The sequence below is a fragment of the Trichoderma camerunense genome, assembly GCF_050948025.1.
Source record: "Trichoderma camerunense strain CBS 138272 chromosome Unknown V8C40scaffold_1, whole genome shotgun sequence".
Lineage (NCBI taxonomy): Eukaryota > Fungi > Ascomycota > Sordariomycetes > Hypocreales > Hypocreaceae > Trichoderma > Trichoderma camerunense.
In genome coordinates this window covers 370,174-386,510 of record NW_028145369.1, presented here as the reverse complement: position 1 = coordinate 386,510, position 16,337 = coordinate 370,174, and the positions used below count along the sequence as shown (strand labels likewise).

The following is a 16,337-nucleotide window of genomic DNA, read 5'->3' as shown; positions in this document are numbered from 1 at the left end:
TACTCATAGATGGCAGATTGGATGGGTATCACAGGGTAACTGCGTAAAGCCTCATGTAGGCGTACAGTCACACACAGTCGCACAACACCACATTAACATCCACCATCCCCTCATTATGATGCGCGCTTCTGAATCGAGACCAGTCTTAACAAATGAAACCACAGCTCCTGCCATGTAACTTGGCGATCGGTGAGAGCTGAAATGCTGTGCAATGTCAGAAGAAATTGCATAGTGGAGCGAGATACATCTCAGAGAGCAAGCAATGGAAAATATTGAATCCTGTATTTCCTCTATACAGTCGGCTACTAATTAACATAGCAACCGATCCCAAAAATAACATCCTGTGCTACACATCTCATTCCCGGAGCACTTTCTTGTGCTTGCGGAGGATGAGATAAACTGAGACAACACTTGCATGTTACATGAGACATGCCACGCAAAACAGCATCCTGCCGGTTTTCAACGGCAATGTGCATCGCTCTGCGCGGAAAGACTTACTTCTGAGTCAACGGTCAATTGCATTAAAACCGATGCATCTTGCCGTAATGAGACAAGGGAAAAAGGATTGCGGAACACAAAGCCTTGTTTTGTAAAATATGCTGTTGGACGTCCAACTTGTAGGCCACCGAAATCCGCCAGCCAGCTTCATCCATTTTTACCGCCCAAACCCCTGCTCGTGCAAAGGAACGAATAGGACATGCGCCGAGCCGCCCATTCTGTTTGAGTGCTCTATGCAACCGCCATTAGGGAAAAACGTCCAACAGAGTAGCATTTTACCTATGCTGAGCAAATACTTTCCGATGTCCACTTCTTCAACCCCATGTAAGAAGTGTGGGCAGCGTGGACTTCTGTACTGCTGCCTCCGGCTGGAGAGAGGCAGTGCCCTCCTCTACCAAGGAAGTTTCCTTAGGACTGAAATCCCTTTTTACTCTTCTGGACGTTACTTTTGAGCTGTTTTCCTTTCTGACTGTTGTCGCATGTTTTTCTTGTAACTATTTCATTCCTTCTATGTATCATCTACGTCCCTATTGCTCGTGTAGCAAAGGGACATGGCGACCGCCAACTTTGATGTGATACAAACCGTGCCTCGTGTGGCGACGCTCATTTACCAGACTCACAAGCTATGGCAGGAAGTGAAGAATGTCCCGGACGGGATTATGGGGCTTGTAGACCAGCTGAAGGCTCTTGAGTCCATTTTCTCAGATATCGAAGACCAGTTCAACGAAGATGGTGCCTCGGCATCTTTCAAGAACTGTCTTGAACTATCCAAAAAGGCACACGACTCTTTAGGAGTTCTAGTTGCGGACATGAGAACACAGTTGCAGGCAAATAAGAAGATGAAGCGCAAATATGCGGCAGTCAAGATTTTGCTCAATAAGGCTGTTTTGGAGAGGCTTGAACAGAGTCTATCTCGATGCATGACCTTTTTACAACTAGCAATACAAGCATATCAAATGTGAGCTTTAATTCTATAATTATATAACTTGTGTAAATACTCTTTTAACATTGAATCGCTAGGGCAATGCTTCGGAAACTTAGCTCTCAGACCACCTCAGCAAGATTCCAGCCACAACATCATGCACAGGTCCAACAACTTCTTCCACAACCACCACAAACCAAAATGCCTCAAAATCAATTCAATGATGATGACTCGCTCATAGTTCATAGGAGTGCGACTGGGGTGTCCAAGAAAACCTCAGGTTCATTTGCATTTTCACTGTCAAAGGATGCGCGGTTTGCATTGACTTACACAGATACCGGTGCCTGGCAAGCACAGGTGCAGTTACCGAGTTGGCTGTCTAGGTCAATGTACGAGTTTATGTCTCGACCATCTATCGCGGGCTGGACATATAGCTATCGTGTATACAATATCGTTCCAAATGATTCGGAAATTATGATGAGAATCCAGGCTGGGGATGTGGTAGGAGTACAGGAGCTTTTCAGCTCTAGGAGAGCATCGCCTTTTGATAGGAGTATGCGCAATGAATCATTACTACGTGTTTGTCTAACAAAATTCAATGAAAAGAAAAATGATAGAGGCTGATATTGATGTCTGATACTCTCTTTTAGGAAGCTGCATATCACCAACAATACGAGATATGCCAACTATTGCTTAATCTTGGCCTTCAGAGTGAGCTAGATGAGGGAGATAGGCCCAGGTTTGTTTTTAGCAACTTTGAGGATGAAAGGCATGACAAATAAGCTGAATCTTGAATAGGAGGACACCTCTAGCAGACATTGCCCTCGCAGTCATTACAGACATGGTTGGAAAACGCCAAATACAGGAGGATACAATGCCGAGGAAAATCGCAAAGCTGTTCTCTTTGTATCTACAAGAACCCGACGCCTTGCCGGCAGAGAGACTGCTGGACTTTGTCATAGAATATTCGGGTAATGACCACGAGGTCCGAATTTTTCAGGAGCTTTTCATGCCTACCTATTATTTTCGCCTTCTTCGAGAACGCTTAGAGGTTGCGCGTCTTGGCGCATTCGTCGTTTTATCTCCCAAAACTCTTCGAAATTTTATCTCGGAAGGGGGAATAATCAAGAAAACTGATGTTAGTCGGTCAACTCGTGAAAAGCTATCGCTTGTGCATTCTGCAGCCATTGGATTCGGTTGCAGATACCCTGAGGAACTGGTAACCTATCAGAGACCTATTGGTTGGTTCCGAGCATATGGCTCACTTTGGGGTTCGTTTGTGGTGGATATTGCTTCCATGGCGGATCAGAAAGACTTACACAGCATCGAGGATATTGTTCCATGGGATGCTTACCAGGTCACCACTTGGAGGGGGACGCCATTTATATCAGTTATCGGAGCGACTCTCTGCTATCTTTGTCCGGATTTTTCGCTCTACCACTGGGACAGAATGCTCCAGGGCAGCATTCGTAAATGGTTGTCCCTATCAAAAGAAGCAGGAGTTGATTTGGTGGAATATGGGAAGAGAGAGATGGAACTTCTCGGTGATCCGGATGATAGCACTAGAGGTGCCTTCGATGCTCATGCCATTGAGCGTTCACGATGCATTATACGACGACAGATGAATGGCGTGGAGCCAGTGAAAAAATTATGCCCATTGTCAGAAGATATGTGTTGGAATGACACGCATTGGATTCCACTTCGGATCATCGATTTCAAGATTGGACCAGAGCCAGGAGACTGGGAGATTATATGGGCACCCGAGTTTGAGTATATGGCATATGAATTTTGGATGTGCATAGAGAGTAACATGACTCGAATGCCTGGAGCTTGGGTGGATTAAGGAAATATGTACAAACATCAATGGATGAGTGAGGATGATGAGTTAAGTTGTTCCTGTCAGTCAGTGCTGTACCCCAAGGGGGATATCATGGTGGGAGTACTAAATTTAGATGCAGATTGAGTATTGCATCTAACTTTTGAAGTCACCGCAAATGCTGGAGCGGTTTAATCTATTATGCCTTTCACAAAGTTACCGACCTAGTAGCTGAAGTGCACCGCCGATGACGAGAGAAACAGGCGGCTAAGAAGGTGAACCCCGCCCCCTCATGCGGGGCCAGAATCCATCTATCTACTTGCCCATCGGATTACACTTTATATGTGCACTTGCTTTCTTTTATTATACTTGAGGTTATTCCTGCTTGTCTGCCTCGGCCTCTGCCTCTGCTTCTTATAGAACCGGTTTATGTAGCTAAATAATCTCTGAGCCGATAATCGGAAATCATGGATACCAGACCAGCGTCGAAGGCCGGCTCATGGTATGAGAAGAACCCGGCAACTTTGGCCGGCGTGCTCGACGACTATCTTGCCACGGTGCCCGAGAGTGTCGATGACTCCTCACTGCCTATACCAGGAGCTCGAATCATTATTGCACCGTGAGTTCCTCAAGTGGTCTATCGGTGTATGACTTTCAGTTTCTAACTCTATAAAGACATGCGGGATATGACTACTCGGGAGAAACGGCTGCTTGGGCTTACAGCTGTCTAGATCTCAGCAAGGCGAAGCGAGTATTCATCCTGGGGCCATCTCATACTTACGGCTTCTCAGGTTGTGCTGTCACAACATTTTCACATTATGCCACTCCTTTTGGTGATTTCACTGTGGATAGGGACACCATCGAGCGAGTGAAAGAGGCTGGGGGTATGGAAGATGCACCACCCAGGAACGACGTCGCAGAGCATTCTTTAGAGATGCACTTGCCATACCTCTATAAACGATGCGAACAAACCTTCAAATCGCCGGAAGATTTCCCAACAGTGGTTCCAATCATTGTCGGCAGTACTAGTCGAAAGAATGAGAAAGATATCGGTCGAGTGCTTCTATCGTATCTCAAGGATGAAGAGAATGCTTTTATCATCAGCTCGGACTTCTGCCACTGGGGATCGCGATTCGACTATGCGGTCTACACTCCCGATGGAGACATTGGGAGGCTATCGTCTCTCCACAATCGCAGCCCCAAGCCATCAGGACCGCCAATTTACGAAACCATCCGTCTAGTTGATGAGGCAGCTATGGATGCTGTCAAAAGCGGTAGCCATGACGCCTTTGTCGATAACTTGAGACTTACAGGAAACACTGTTTGTGGGAGACATCCAATTGGAATTGCTATGGCAGCTCTCGAGCTTTATGCCAAGGAGCTCAATGATGAGAACAGGAGTCGCTTCAAAGTTGTGAAATATGCCCGCAGCGGTGAAGTGATATGGCCGGATGACTCGAGCGTCAGCTATGTTTCTGCTTATGCAGTTTTGTGAAGGCAGAGTTCGCAAGAGATGGACTAATTGACTAAGAATTCAAGTATACTACGCGGGGAGAATTACAACGGCAATAGCATTATCTAGGATTTCACCTAGGATTTTTAATAATAGATTTCCATTTTTGAAAGCTGCTTTGTCAACGCCGCTTATTACTTACTTGTCGTCGAAGCTTAAGCTAATGCCAATACTGGCTGGGATTCGATGCTGTGTGCGCACGCTACTCAAATCCTGCGAACTCGCCTGTTCTACGCGATATCTGTCGTTTGTCCCCAGGTCGGGGTAAATGGAGGTACGCAGGCAATTGCGGCTATTTGAACATAAACGAAAAAAATCCTTTCTCTACAATAGTTCTCTAGATGAAGGAATCGCTGTGCATCACCAGTTCATCTAGAACGGATCCTGCTTCCGCCATCTGGCAGCGTTAATCCCGATCTGTCGTTGGGCCACTGAAGCGTGGAGGCAGTGTTGAGAATTTGTCGCCCAACGCCGTTCGTTCTTTTTTTAGCAGCCGGTGGCCATGCTGACGGCATCCGGATCCCGTTTACGAAGTGCGCAAGAATGGAGTACGAAAGCAGAGCTACGTGTTGCTGGTGGCGCATTTGCCAGTGTCAGCTTCCAATCAGTCATCTTTTCTTTTGCACGCGGGCCCCCCAGTATGTAGAGAGGCGATTGTCTGTGTGATCGTCGTATCGACTCCATTCCAGTCCAGTTGAGCTCAAACAAGCGCAGGCAAGCAATTTTGTCGCCAAATAAGAGAATAAAATAGGAAAATAAGAAACAGAGAAACCCCAGCCAAGCAACGGTGCTAGTACTCGTACTAGTCCCTTTCCCATTCGCTAACAAGCTGATACCCCCCGTAGTGCAATCTCTGCGACTCATCAAAATCCTGGCAAGGGTCCCGATGCCACACTCTCGAACCCGGCCATTCAGCCAGGGCAAATCAATGCGCGCCACCGGCCTGGAATCCACTAGCCTGTGCTGTGCTGCAGCTGCTGGTCCAATCACGGCCGCTGGTTGTCGAGGCCATCTGACACTGGCGATGCGACGAGGTTGATGGTTTGAGGACGAAGGAGGTGGGCGAAAAAAGCCTTGCCCCGGGGTTGTCGTTTTCGATGAGGCTCATCGTTTTGGTTTCTCCTTACCAATCGATTAGTATTTTGCTGCAGTACTTATACGAAGCGCCGGCCCCGGGTCATTGGACAGTGAAAGTGATTGATTGATTGATTTCGTTTGGCCGTCGATCTCCTTATACTAAGCGACCGGTGCAAGATTACGCTCGTGATAGTTATTATTGCAGTGCCTTTGTTTTTATTACACCAGGCGCCACGGTGCACTCGCCTTGTACAGATACCGGCTGTCGCACCGCCCGCACCGCTGTCTGACAGTCTAGTGAGAGTACCGGTACCAAGTCTCGTAGGGCCGCCCCGACCTGGTCCAGGCCCCGCTACACTGCAGCTGCCCCCTTCTCGCCGTCCGCTATAATCCTTGTCTGGAAACCCGGGCTTGGGCCTCCTGCTCCTGGGCCATTTTACTCTCTTCCAACCTTCTGTCGACCTTGTTTTCTGCAGTTTGCATACGCATTTTGGTCTTTTGTTTGTCCAACACAGCAGCCGTTTGTTTGATTGCCAGTTGCTCGTCTCGTCTCCTTTTCTCTCCAAAAAGCATAGAATCCTCGATCGTCACTCGCTCGACCTCTGCCGCTTACAGCGTTTCGCCCCAGACCAACTGAGAAGATCCCTGAAATCCTCCTAGCCTGCATCCACAATGAGTGTGAGTGTTTCACCCCGACTCTCCTACGGCTGCCGTTTCAACACAAGCATCCGAGCAGACGACAAGAAAACCATCTGCTCTCGCATCCAATTCCTTTCCTCTTCCTGCTTCTCCCCTCCAGATTCATATGCATTACCATATCCATATCCATATCCTTTTATGATACCTCGAATAGCTCGCTAACAACAATGGCACAACAGTACGGGTCAGTAGAGTACCATCATGCTTGCTGGATGCAATATGCCTGCAATGCCCCTCAAATCCACATCCACATTCCAGTCACTAACAGCAGTCTCTCAACAGATACGGCGGGAAGCAAAACCCGTACGACCAACGGGACGACAACAACTACAGCGGCGGTGGCTATGACCAGGGCGGCTATGACACTCCCCCTCCCGGCTATAATAATACCCCCTATGGCGCTGGTGGTCGTGGTTACGACCAGGCTGGAGGTATGAGACACCATATACTCGTACACATCGTTCCACTATGGACAATTCAGAAGCTTACAGTCAATTTGCAGCTACAGCAGTCGAGATGGCTCCTCTGACGCAAAACGCCGGCGGCATGGCCCGCGAAGACCCCAACGCGATCCGCAACGAGTGCCGTGACATCGGCAACGAAATCGGCCAAGTCGAAGCCAGCCTGGAACAGATCAAGCAGATGCAAACCCGAGTCCTCAATGACACCGACACCTCCTCGACCAGCAATTCTAACCGCCAATTGGATGCCCTCACCACCGAGACCACGACTCATTATCGTGCCCTTGTCGAACGTGTGCGCCAAGTCAAGTCCAAGCCTGAAGGTCAAAGTGCTGCGAACAGAGAGCATGTGAGCCGAGTCGATCGACGGCTCAAGGACGTCATCACCAAGTACCAGGGTGTCGAGTCGGAATTCCAGGCTGCCGTCAAGCAACAGATGAGCCGCCAATATCGCATTGTCCGCCCCGACGCTACAGAGGAGGAGGTCCAGGCCGCTGTCAACGATGCTGGCAGTGGCCAAATCTTCAGCCAAGCCATGATGCAGAGCGACAGACAGGGCAAGGCCCGTGCGGCACTCAGCGCTGTTCAGGACCGCCACAAGGAGCTGCTCAAGATTGAGCAGCAGATGACGGAGCTGTTCCAGCTTATGCAGGATCTTGATACCCTGGTCGTCCAGCAGGATGCCACCATTGTGCAGATTGAGCAGAAGGGTGAGGAGGTTGTCGAGAACCTCGACAAGGGCAATGAGGAGATTGCCGTGGCTGTCACAACTGCCAGGGCTACCAGGAAGAAGAAGTGGATTTGCCTCGGTATTGTTGGTATGTTGATCTCGATTCTGCCGTTGGTGCTGGAATTCAGAGCTAACCTGTATAGTTGCCATTATTGCCATTGTCGTCATCATCGTCCTCATCTACGTCTTCGTCATCCGAGGAAACAACAACAACAAGAAGCGATCTCTGCTCGAGGGAGTGGCAATGCCAGCTGTTCGTCTCGGCGCCCGTATCCCCGCCGTGGACGATGCTCTGGCCCTGAGACTTGGCCGCATAGCCCACGGAAGACCTCACATGCCCGTCGCACCTCCACTGAACTGAACAAGAGCAACGAAGTGAAATCGAAGGAAAGGAAAAAGAGAGAAGGAGGTATAAAAGGGAACGCGTGCACACGTTTTGACTCCATTTTTCATTGAAAGACATTGTATAAAAAGTAGCTATCGACATGTGGCAAGGACATATGCCTATTTTTCTTTTGTTTACGCCTTTGGATCTCGGGCACCACGCAAAAGGCTACAACATTCCGATGGCTGTTTTGAAAAAGGGAATGAGCCTTTTTGATTTTTTGTTTTTCTTATGTCGTCGAAGAACGGGAGATGGCCGATTGGATTGATTGAATTGTGTTTTAGATGCCCTATGCGATTGTTTTCGTCTGCTGCTGTTTTCTCTTTATTAGGCAGATTTAGTTTTTTTGGAGTTTAGCATTTGAGGCGCTCAGCAGAGAGTTTTTTCTTTTAATCAAATTTTAATCAAAATATTCTCATTCTTGCGCGCACATTTCTTTGGATACTATGTATCGACTTGGATGATGGAATGTATGGATTTAGGTGAAAACAATTAGTGATAACATATGGTATATGGTCAGATCTTGATGATTTGGTTCAAGGTGAAAACAATCACTAATAAGACATATGATATGGTAGAACTCGATAGTAGTAGTAGTATATTGGTCCTACGTAGTAATATTATCCGATAGCTCTGTAAATCAAGTGCTCAACAAAATCACCATGAGTTGACAAGATGTCTGTCTTTCAGCTCAAACAAGGAGAAGAGAGAAGTGAAGAAAGAAGCAAAACTCCGGGTTAAATAGAAATAGAAGAAAAAAAGAGCCAAAATCTAAGCCCGATTGTAGGCGACTGTACGCCAAGCGATGCTTTCCAAGTATGTCTTGAGAGTTGCTGGTATTGTGAAGAAAAGTCTGAGTAGTGTAAAAATTGGGCGAGATTGTCGTCGTTGATGCTGTCGTTTGCGAGCAGTGGTGTCAAGAAGTAGATAGATATTGGGCGGAGAGGGAGTTAGGAGTCAGGATTGGGTTGCTATCAGATGGAATATCCACGCGTCGTGTGGTCGAGTGGGGATTAATCATGGATTCTCCTGACGTCCTCTCATCCATCCTGTCCTTCTGGCACACTCCTCTCACCGGCATCGTCATGCATTGCTGCCGTATCCTCGCCTTGGTCAGGATGCTGATGCTGCACCCTCTCTTCATTCAGCCTACTCATTGCCTCTCTCCTCCTCTCGCCCTCGTCAACGACCTTCTTGAGCACACCCATGCGACGCTTAAACTCCTCGGTAAGCTGGTCGACGTTTTCCCGGCCGACAACACCGCTGCCCGAGCTAGGGAGGCTATTGGGCCTCGAGGCAACAGCTTCGCGCTCTACGCCTTCGACGCGAAGCACGGCCGACGTTGACCCAGCCTCGGTGTCATTACCGTTCTGCTGAAGGGAGAGCTGCGAGGCTGTGATGGCAAAGTCGGGGGTGAGGCTGGATGCCCAGGAGACGGTCCATTTGCCGTTGGGGGCCGCAGGGGGGGCGAGGTCGACGACGAGGGCGCGGTGCAAAGGGTCGGTTTGCGGGGCGGTGAGGACGGCAGAGGCGTCGTCGTCACTGAAGAGGTAGTGGACGCGAGGGTGGACGGTGGTGTTTGTGGTGTTGTTGGTCAGGAGGGTGAAGATGGGCTCGAAGGGCGGGAGGTCGGCATCAGCGTCGTGGGCGGCATCACGGGCAGCAGCGTCGACGTCATGAGCGCCGTCGATGTTGTCGGCATTGTGATTGTGATTGTGGTTGCCATCGCTGCCGTCAACGAGGCCGCTGTTGCTATCGACGCCGTGATTGTGATTGTGGTGATGCTGCTCGTACTCGGGGGATTCCGCGGGCCGGGCTGCCAAGGCTGCTTCTGGCCGTTGAGGCTGGGTCTGCGATGCTGATAAGGACGGAGATGGATCGTTAAACGCGGTTAGCGGAGCGGGCGGCTCCGCGCAAGACACGTCCCTATCTGGGCCGGACATGGCGATGGGACTGGACGGGGACGCAGAGGGAGGACGACAGACGCGGCATCTTCAAGCCCGTCTGGAGGTTTTTGCTGTCTGTCAGCCTGCTGCGCTGCGCTGCGCCGGTTGGCTTCGTTTTGCTGTCTGGTTTGGCTTTGAGGCTGCGCGGCTACCGGAAGCGTCCAGGTACCTTGGCGCTACCTGACATGGCAGGATACCGCCCTGTGTAGCGCCTGTATAGCTGTCGTATAGCTGCTCGTTTAGCACCTGCACAGCACCCGTGTTAGTGAATGCAGCCTGTAGGTGGCGCTTGTTTTGCTGTGGCCTGAGGTCTCGTGCTGTGCAGTAAAGTCAGTAACGGAGCTTGACAACACAGCACAGGACAGTTCCAGTGCTCCGTTATAGAACTAACACATACCGTAACACTGGAGCTCTGCAAGATGACGCGCACTCCAGACGCAGGACACGGTCCAGGCATGCCTACATATCTTATCACCACGTGAGCCGCATGCATGCAAGCATCATATGGCATATTTCCAGCGACGCCAAGCAACCAGCAGCCAAAAGCTCACATCATTCTTCCCAATCCCCATCCAGCAGCTCCCAGCGAAATCTCCATCGTCGGGCAGGACTCGGACTCTGGCACCAAATCAACTTTGGTCCATATTTGCTAGGCCTGCCGTTGTGCGTATACGAAGTCCCCGTGCGGTAAACTTCGTACGTAACCTCTGCTGCCATTGGAAGCTGCTGCACTCGACTCGTGAATCCATTTTGCTAGCGTTGAGGCTAATACCTGTCCTAAAGCCATTGGGCTTATGCGGAGCACGCCATGGACTGTCTCTTTGAGTATACTTCGCACATGGCCGCTTGACTGACTGCTGTCCTCTTGGGTTGCATGACGCGGGATTAGTCGTTGTCAAAGCTGCCAGGTACTGCTGCGAGCACCAACGACAAATGCGTTAGTATCATGTCTGGATGCTACTTTTTGCGACCAAGGCGTGGGGAGGGGGTTCTTCTCAGAGGCCAGCTTCCCACCACTCTGCAGCTCTCGTCGGTGGTAGCGGCATCGAAATGAGCGGGACGGAGCGACGACTTTGAGGTTGATTTTCATCTAGCACCGTGGAAGCTCGTGAATAGCACCGACCTTAACTGAGTTCCACCAATTCCCAACAGCCAACATGTCGCCCAAGAGCCCGAACTCGGCGACAGCCGCTCCGCTCAAGTGCGTCCCGACTTTAATTCACCAAACCGTCACCGATCCTGGCTGTCCAGTTCCCAAGACGAGCCAGTCAAGAATCCCGGGCCCGGTTTTCTGTACCGTAAGAAGCTCCACGATGGGGGCTCCAATTTCCAGATGCAGACCCAGACGCTTCTACCCCAGTTGGGCGTTCCGACTTGAAACGCACCACATGCTGAGTGACGTTTTTTTCTGCCCGGCGCGCCACAAAAATTTCCTCCTTGATGCTCCGGCGTGCCTTTTTCCAATGCAGCTGCCATAACGACGCTATGAATAGCCATGGGGTCCGTCTGTAGCCGTCAAATGGCGGAGTCTTTGAGAAGAGAGCATTGGGTAAATTCAATCTGCCAGCGTGGGGATAGAGGGGGGAGGGTGAGGTGAGAGACAAAGTAAGAAATCGTTGAAATATGCCCCAAAACTGTAATCAAAACAAAAGAATGAAACGCCTGCTCCCCGTCTATTTTAAGTCTATAAAGGGATATCATCAAAAGATGTTGGTTTTTTTCCTCTCCAGTGTGCGCACCAATGGAATCTGCGCATCTCCTTCTATTTTCCTTTTTATTTTTTCCCACCTTTTCTTTCTTGCTCTGCCCAAGAGAAAGAGCCCTGTACCGAAGAAAGAAAGAAACAAAGAATATCCTTCACCGCGATATGGAACAGTGGTTGAAGAGAAAAGACGGAACGCTTCCTTCCTTGGTTCTTCTTGCGACGACGTCCGAGTCATGCTACAGCTTGGACAAGCCAAGCCCCCCCTCCCCCGATTTGCTTTCTGTCTAGCAGAGGCGGTAAGGTGAAGGGCGCAAGGTCCATGGGCGTAAGCGTAAAGAGAATCTATATGCATTAGATTGAGAAAAAAATCAAAAAAGACGTCATAATCATCAAGTTGAAGCACTGCCTCAAGAGGTATGCAGAGCGCGGAAACCCGCCGCGATCAGGCTTCTTGCTTGATCTCGAGAATCCGCCGGTCCGTTCCAGTAAAAGAGCCCCTGTAATGTTAAAAAGGCTTGAGCGTTAGCAAAGTTCCCTTTTGCCGTCTCACAAAGATTGGATGAAGATGAGCTCCACAGACCCCTAATCCCTTTTGCTTGCAAAATTCCGCCTTGACCTTGACCGTCTCGGGGTTGTCGTAGGTGACAAAGCCCCCATCGCCACCAACGCATTGGGCCGCAATATAGCGCCTATCCACAATCTCTTTGCATCCCTTCCGTGGCAGCTCGCTGTACTCGAAGGTGCCCTCTTGGCCGCCTACGCCGTTGAAATCTTGGCCAGGTCCGTTTGCCTTTAGGAAGCTTCGTCCGTACGTAGGGATGCCGAGCAGGATGCTCTTTGGGGGGAATCCTTGTGCCATCAGATGTGCCACGCCGGACGATGCCGACGGCTCGTCCTTGTTCATGGTATATAATTGTGCGTGATGGCCGCTCTTGGACGTCCATGTGCCGAAGAAATCATATGCCACCAGATTGATGTAGTCAAGATACTCGGCTGCCGTCTTTAGATCGATGAGGTCGAGCACCTCCTTCGCCGCGGGGAGGACAGCTGTTAAGATGAAGCGGTCATCAGGAAGGTGAATCCGGACTGCTGCCAATAGGGCCAGGAAGTCGTGGCCATGTTTGGCCTCGGACGGGAATTCCCAAGCAACTATTCCGGCCAGTGTGCGGTTAGTTGTGGACTTGCATACGCGTGTGTGCGTGTGAATTGATGATGACGGCTGTGCCTCTTGTATCATCACCCCCAGGATGTTTCTTCATACTCACTATCAATACCATCCAGGCCGGAAGCTTCAACAAGGCCAAGGCAAGACCTGGCAAAGTTGTCCCTGAGCAGAGTGCTGGACGCAACAACGGGGAATACCTCGGACGCAGTGCTGCCACCAATAGATAAGACGACCTGCAGGTGAGGGTGCCTCTGCTTGAGATGCATCAAGGATCCCAAGCCACCCTGAACGCCATCCACTGGCGCTCTTGCATCGGCCCACTCATCGCCAAGCTGGGCCACACGTCACAAAAGTCAGCCAGCCGTGCAACATATGCAGGTGAAATCTTCTCAACTTATCCCGAAACAAGAGCACGGGAAGAAAGCCACTTTGGCAATGGTGGCTTCCGGGCAATTTCATCAGGACTCACAAACACACTGCCGTCCGCAGTCACACTGGCATAAGCATAATACACGTGGTTGATGCAGCCGTAATTGAGCATTCCGGGCGAATCACCTTGGTATATTCTGCTGCTAGGGAAATAGACTGCATTGGTGTACATGACTCTGGCCACACTGGTGGCCATTCGTGACTTGCGTGACACGGCGCTCATGTTGCTGTCGGTTTACGGCCAGACGAGCCGGAGGAGAACGGCGGTGACGGAGGAGAAACGGCGACTTGAGGAATGGGCCGTGGCCGTGGACGGGGTCATCAATTGGCCGCCGAGTCTGAAGCATAGAGAAGCGGCAAGGGATGGCTTCGGGGGTTTGAGAGGGGGGAAGACACAGAGGGCAGCAGCATGGGACAGTTTTGTAGTTAATCGGCAACATTGTGAAGATCCAACTTCAAAAGCCCTGCCGGAGACGTACTACTCGGGACGGGGCTAGCTCCGGAAGGCCAAAGGACCAAGACAGCAACTCAGGTTAGGCATCAAGGGGGTGGGCGGCCTTGCTGGGGCTCAATGCCGGCGTGTCGTGTGTTTTCTTGGGGGGCATGATTGCCAAACGCCATTCACACGCGGCGTGGTACGGAGCGCTCACTCATACGAGCATACACCGATATGGAAGAGGGAGTCAAAACCCTAGGCCGAGCAAAAGACCAAGCGGTCCGGGTGGTGGGACGGGCAACAGTCGAATGGCAGGTCGCGGTGGAGACCGGGGGGCTTTGAAAATGTCTTGGGCACTGAACACAGAGATGGGACACAGGAAGAATGCAAATTACGCACAGAAAAAAAAAGAGATGAGGGTCCGAGGAAAGCCCTCGGACTGGCCAGAGGCCAGGGACAGACGAGGCCATCCACGATGCATGACATAATTGCGGGGAGCCCAACTGCTGACTTGCGTGGGAAGAGGAGAATGACATGTACAGGAGTATAGAGAGAGAGGCAGTGACAGCATGCGTGGGATGTTCCAGATCCGAGGACAGTTGTTGGCCGCTGGTTGACTTGAGCCGCCTCGGACGGGGCCGTCCTTGAATTCTGCTTGAGCGTATATAAGGCGGATGTTCGGTGAATGCGGTTTCCCTACGTATGCTAGATAAAACCGTCCTCGTCCTTGTCGTTTGCCCATGTCCAGTCGTTGGCAGAGGTGACTGGGCTGTCGGCGATCAGAATCGAGTGGAGGGGGGAGATGATGACCCCGTTGGGAGGGCTAGACACGATGGGAGGCTGGATAGCTTGACGGATGAGGTGGACATTCACCAAAAGACCCGTTCATCCTAAACCAGATCCCGCTACCGCTCTTTTTGCCAGTAACTGTAACGGCCACAGCCAATTCCCTTTCTCGAAGTTGGTCGTATTCCCATTGCCGATTTTTTCTCTCCCAATCTCTCTCTCTCCTCTTCGTTCTTCTTCCTCTCCTCTAGGATTCCTTCTGACTGCTGCCGCACGGACTCTGGGTCCTAAAATTGGGCCGCTTCCACCCATGTTTATCATCTCTTTGGACAGGATTCGTGTCTTCGCAGAAAACTCCTAAGCGCCGTGGCTACATCGCATCCCGTGGACGGCAGGACGCGACCCGTCTTTGCCTTTTTCTTGACCGCCAGCTTTTCCCTTCCCTGCTTCGTCATATTTGATTGAATGTTCAGATTGGCGGCTGTGAAATGAGAGACAGGCTAATGCGATACTAGCCCGACGCCTTGACGGCAGCTCTCCAATCAGCCCCGACGTCGACAAGGCGAGACAGCGTTTCGGCGGTGGTGAGGCATCCCTGACCGGCTTCTTTGACCGAGACACACGCTGCAAGTCACACCAAATCACGTCAGATTCGCCTCGTGGATATGCGTCAACGGTGAGACAAGGGCGCTTTGAGGCGGAGAGACCGAAATGACCGTGGAGTTACTCCATCGCGACCAACATCGCCATCACCTTCGGACAAGTTGCGAAGGGAAAAAGACAAAACAGGGCGTGCCCTGTCGAATCGTTGCTAAACGGGCGTTTTGCCCAACGGCAAGACCTGGCAAGCGGCAGCGCTGCGGAATGTTGACTGTGAGACAAGTAAGAACTCGACCGCAACTTCGCAAGGCTAGGAAAATGACGGCATGGAGCCGGGCACGGCCTGTAGTTTCCTTGAATCTCCCTTTTGGACGGCCAATCGGGCTTTGTCCGTCTAGGAGCAGTGCATCTGTGCGAGTGTAGAGTGAAGAGAGGTTAATAAGTCGAGGTTCAAGAGAAAGCTGGCAAGTCATGGCACAACTGACTGCAGGGTGAGTTGAGTTGGTTTGCGCAAGGCTGTCAAACAGCGCCCTCAGGCATCAGCCCTTCCTTCCTCCTTTTGGCCTTGTTCCTTCCAGCGGGTTGCTCGTTGCTCCTTCTCCTCGTCTTTTGGAATTCGGTCACAATATGTACTCAGCTGCTGGAAAAAAGATAGCAAATCTACCAAATTTCCTCGTGGGGGCTGAGAGCTTAAGCGATGAACCTCCGCTGTCCACTATGGAGAAAGTTCTGAAGAGGAGAATGCCAATTTCTCCATCGAGGGAATTTTTTCCCTCTACTGCTGCTCGGACTCCTCCCCTCTTGATTGACCAATGAACGTATGGGTAACGTAGAACATTCACCGTTGAGGGCAAGCCATGCTCGTTCTTGTGCTTACAAAGTACAGAAAACTCGCTTGGGCGACATGTTTCCGACACTCTGCATAGGTACTCCTAACCCGCCAAGGGAAATCGTACTCGTAATAAACATGAACGCTTTTATCGAGCTGCATCTTGCTACAACATGTCATGCTTCTACGTTGAATGATGCTTTTCATGTTTACCAGTTTGGCCGAGTCCCAGTTGCAAGTCGACAGAATAAGGATGCACACGGTGAGGCTCATGACGATTAGCAGCATGTCGCCGACTGCGGGAACTCTACGAGCTTGTCCGGATTCCTTCTACTAGTCT

At 50.7% G+C, this 16,337-nt stretch overlaps 5 protein-coding genes across 5 annotated transcripts; 3 read left to right on the top strand and 2 right to left on the bottom strand.

Annotated features, from left to right (window-relative positions):
* The first annotated feature begins 826 nt into the window (after positions 1-826).
* Positions 827-3,490, top strand: V8C40DRAFT_228975 (uncharacterized protein). Its single transcript, XM_083212387.1, has 4 exons — positions 827-1,456; positions 1,519-1,999; positions 2,071-2,159; positions 2,219-3,490. The coding sequence occupies exons 1-4, from the start codon at positions 1,050-1,052 to the stop codon at positions 3,261-3,263; spliced, it is 2,022 nt and encodes a 673-aa protein (XP_083078692.1). The 5' UTR covers positions 827-1,049; the 3' UTR covers positions 3,264-3,490.
* Positions 3,491-4,861, top strand: V8C40DRAFT_228972 (MEMO1 family). Its single transcript, XM_083212386.1, has 2 exons — positions 3,491-3,855; positions 3,912-4,861. The coding sequence occupies exons 1-2, from the start codon at positions 3,704-3,706 to the stop codon at positions 4,729-4,731; spliced, it is 972 nt and encodes a 323-aa protein (XP_083078691.1). The 5' UTR covers positions 3,491-3,703; the 3' UTR covers positions 4,732-4,861.
* A 1,831-nt stretch (positions 4,862-6,692) lies between these two features.
* Positions 6,693-8,077, top strand: V8C40DRAFT_260062 (t-SNARE; the record flags this gene model as incomplete). The annotated part of the gene is made up of 4 exons (XM_083219096.1): positions 6,693-6,709; positions 6,808-6,956; positions 7,028-7,804; positions 7,860-8,077. The coding sequence occupies 4 exons, from the start codon at positions 6,693-6,695 to the stop codon at positions 8,075-8,077; spliced, it is 1,161 nt and encodes a 386-aa protein (XP_083078690.1).
* Positions 8,078-8,566: 489 nt separating this feature from the next.
* On the bottom strand, positions 8,567-10,425 carry V8C40DRAFT_228965 (uncharacterized protein). Its single transcript, XM_083212385.1, has one exon. The coding sequence runs from the start codon at positions 10,042-10,044 to the stop codon at positions 9,142-9,144; it is 903 nt and encodes a 300-aa protein (XP_083078689.1). The 5' UTR covers positions 10,045-10,425; the 3' UTR covers positions 8,567-9,141.
* A 1,683-nt stretch (positions 10,426-12,108) lies between these two features.
* V8C40DRAFT_2505 (glycoside hydrolase superfamily) lies at positions 12,109-13,871 on the bottom strand. The gene is made up of 4 exons (XM_083216990.1): positions 13,387-13,871; positions 13,018-13,249; positions 12,333-12,901; positions 12,109-12,249 (listed from the first exon to the last, which is right to left on the bottom strand). The coding sequence occupies exons 1-4, from the start codon at positions 13,567-13,569 to the stop codon at positions 12,160-12,162; spliced, it is 1,074 nt and encodes a 357-aa protein (XP_083078688.1). The 5' UTR covers positions 13,570-13,871; the 3' UTR covers positions 12,109-12,159.
* Positions 13,872-16,337: the final 2,466 nt, after the last annotated feature.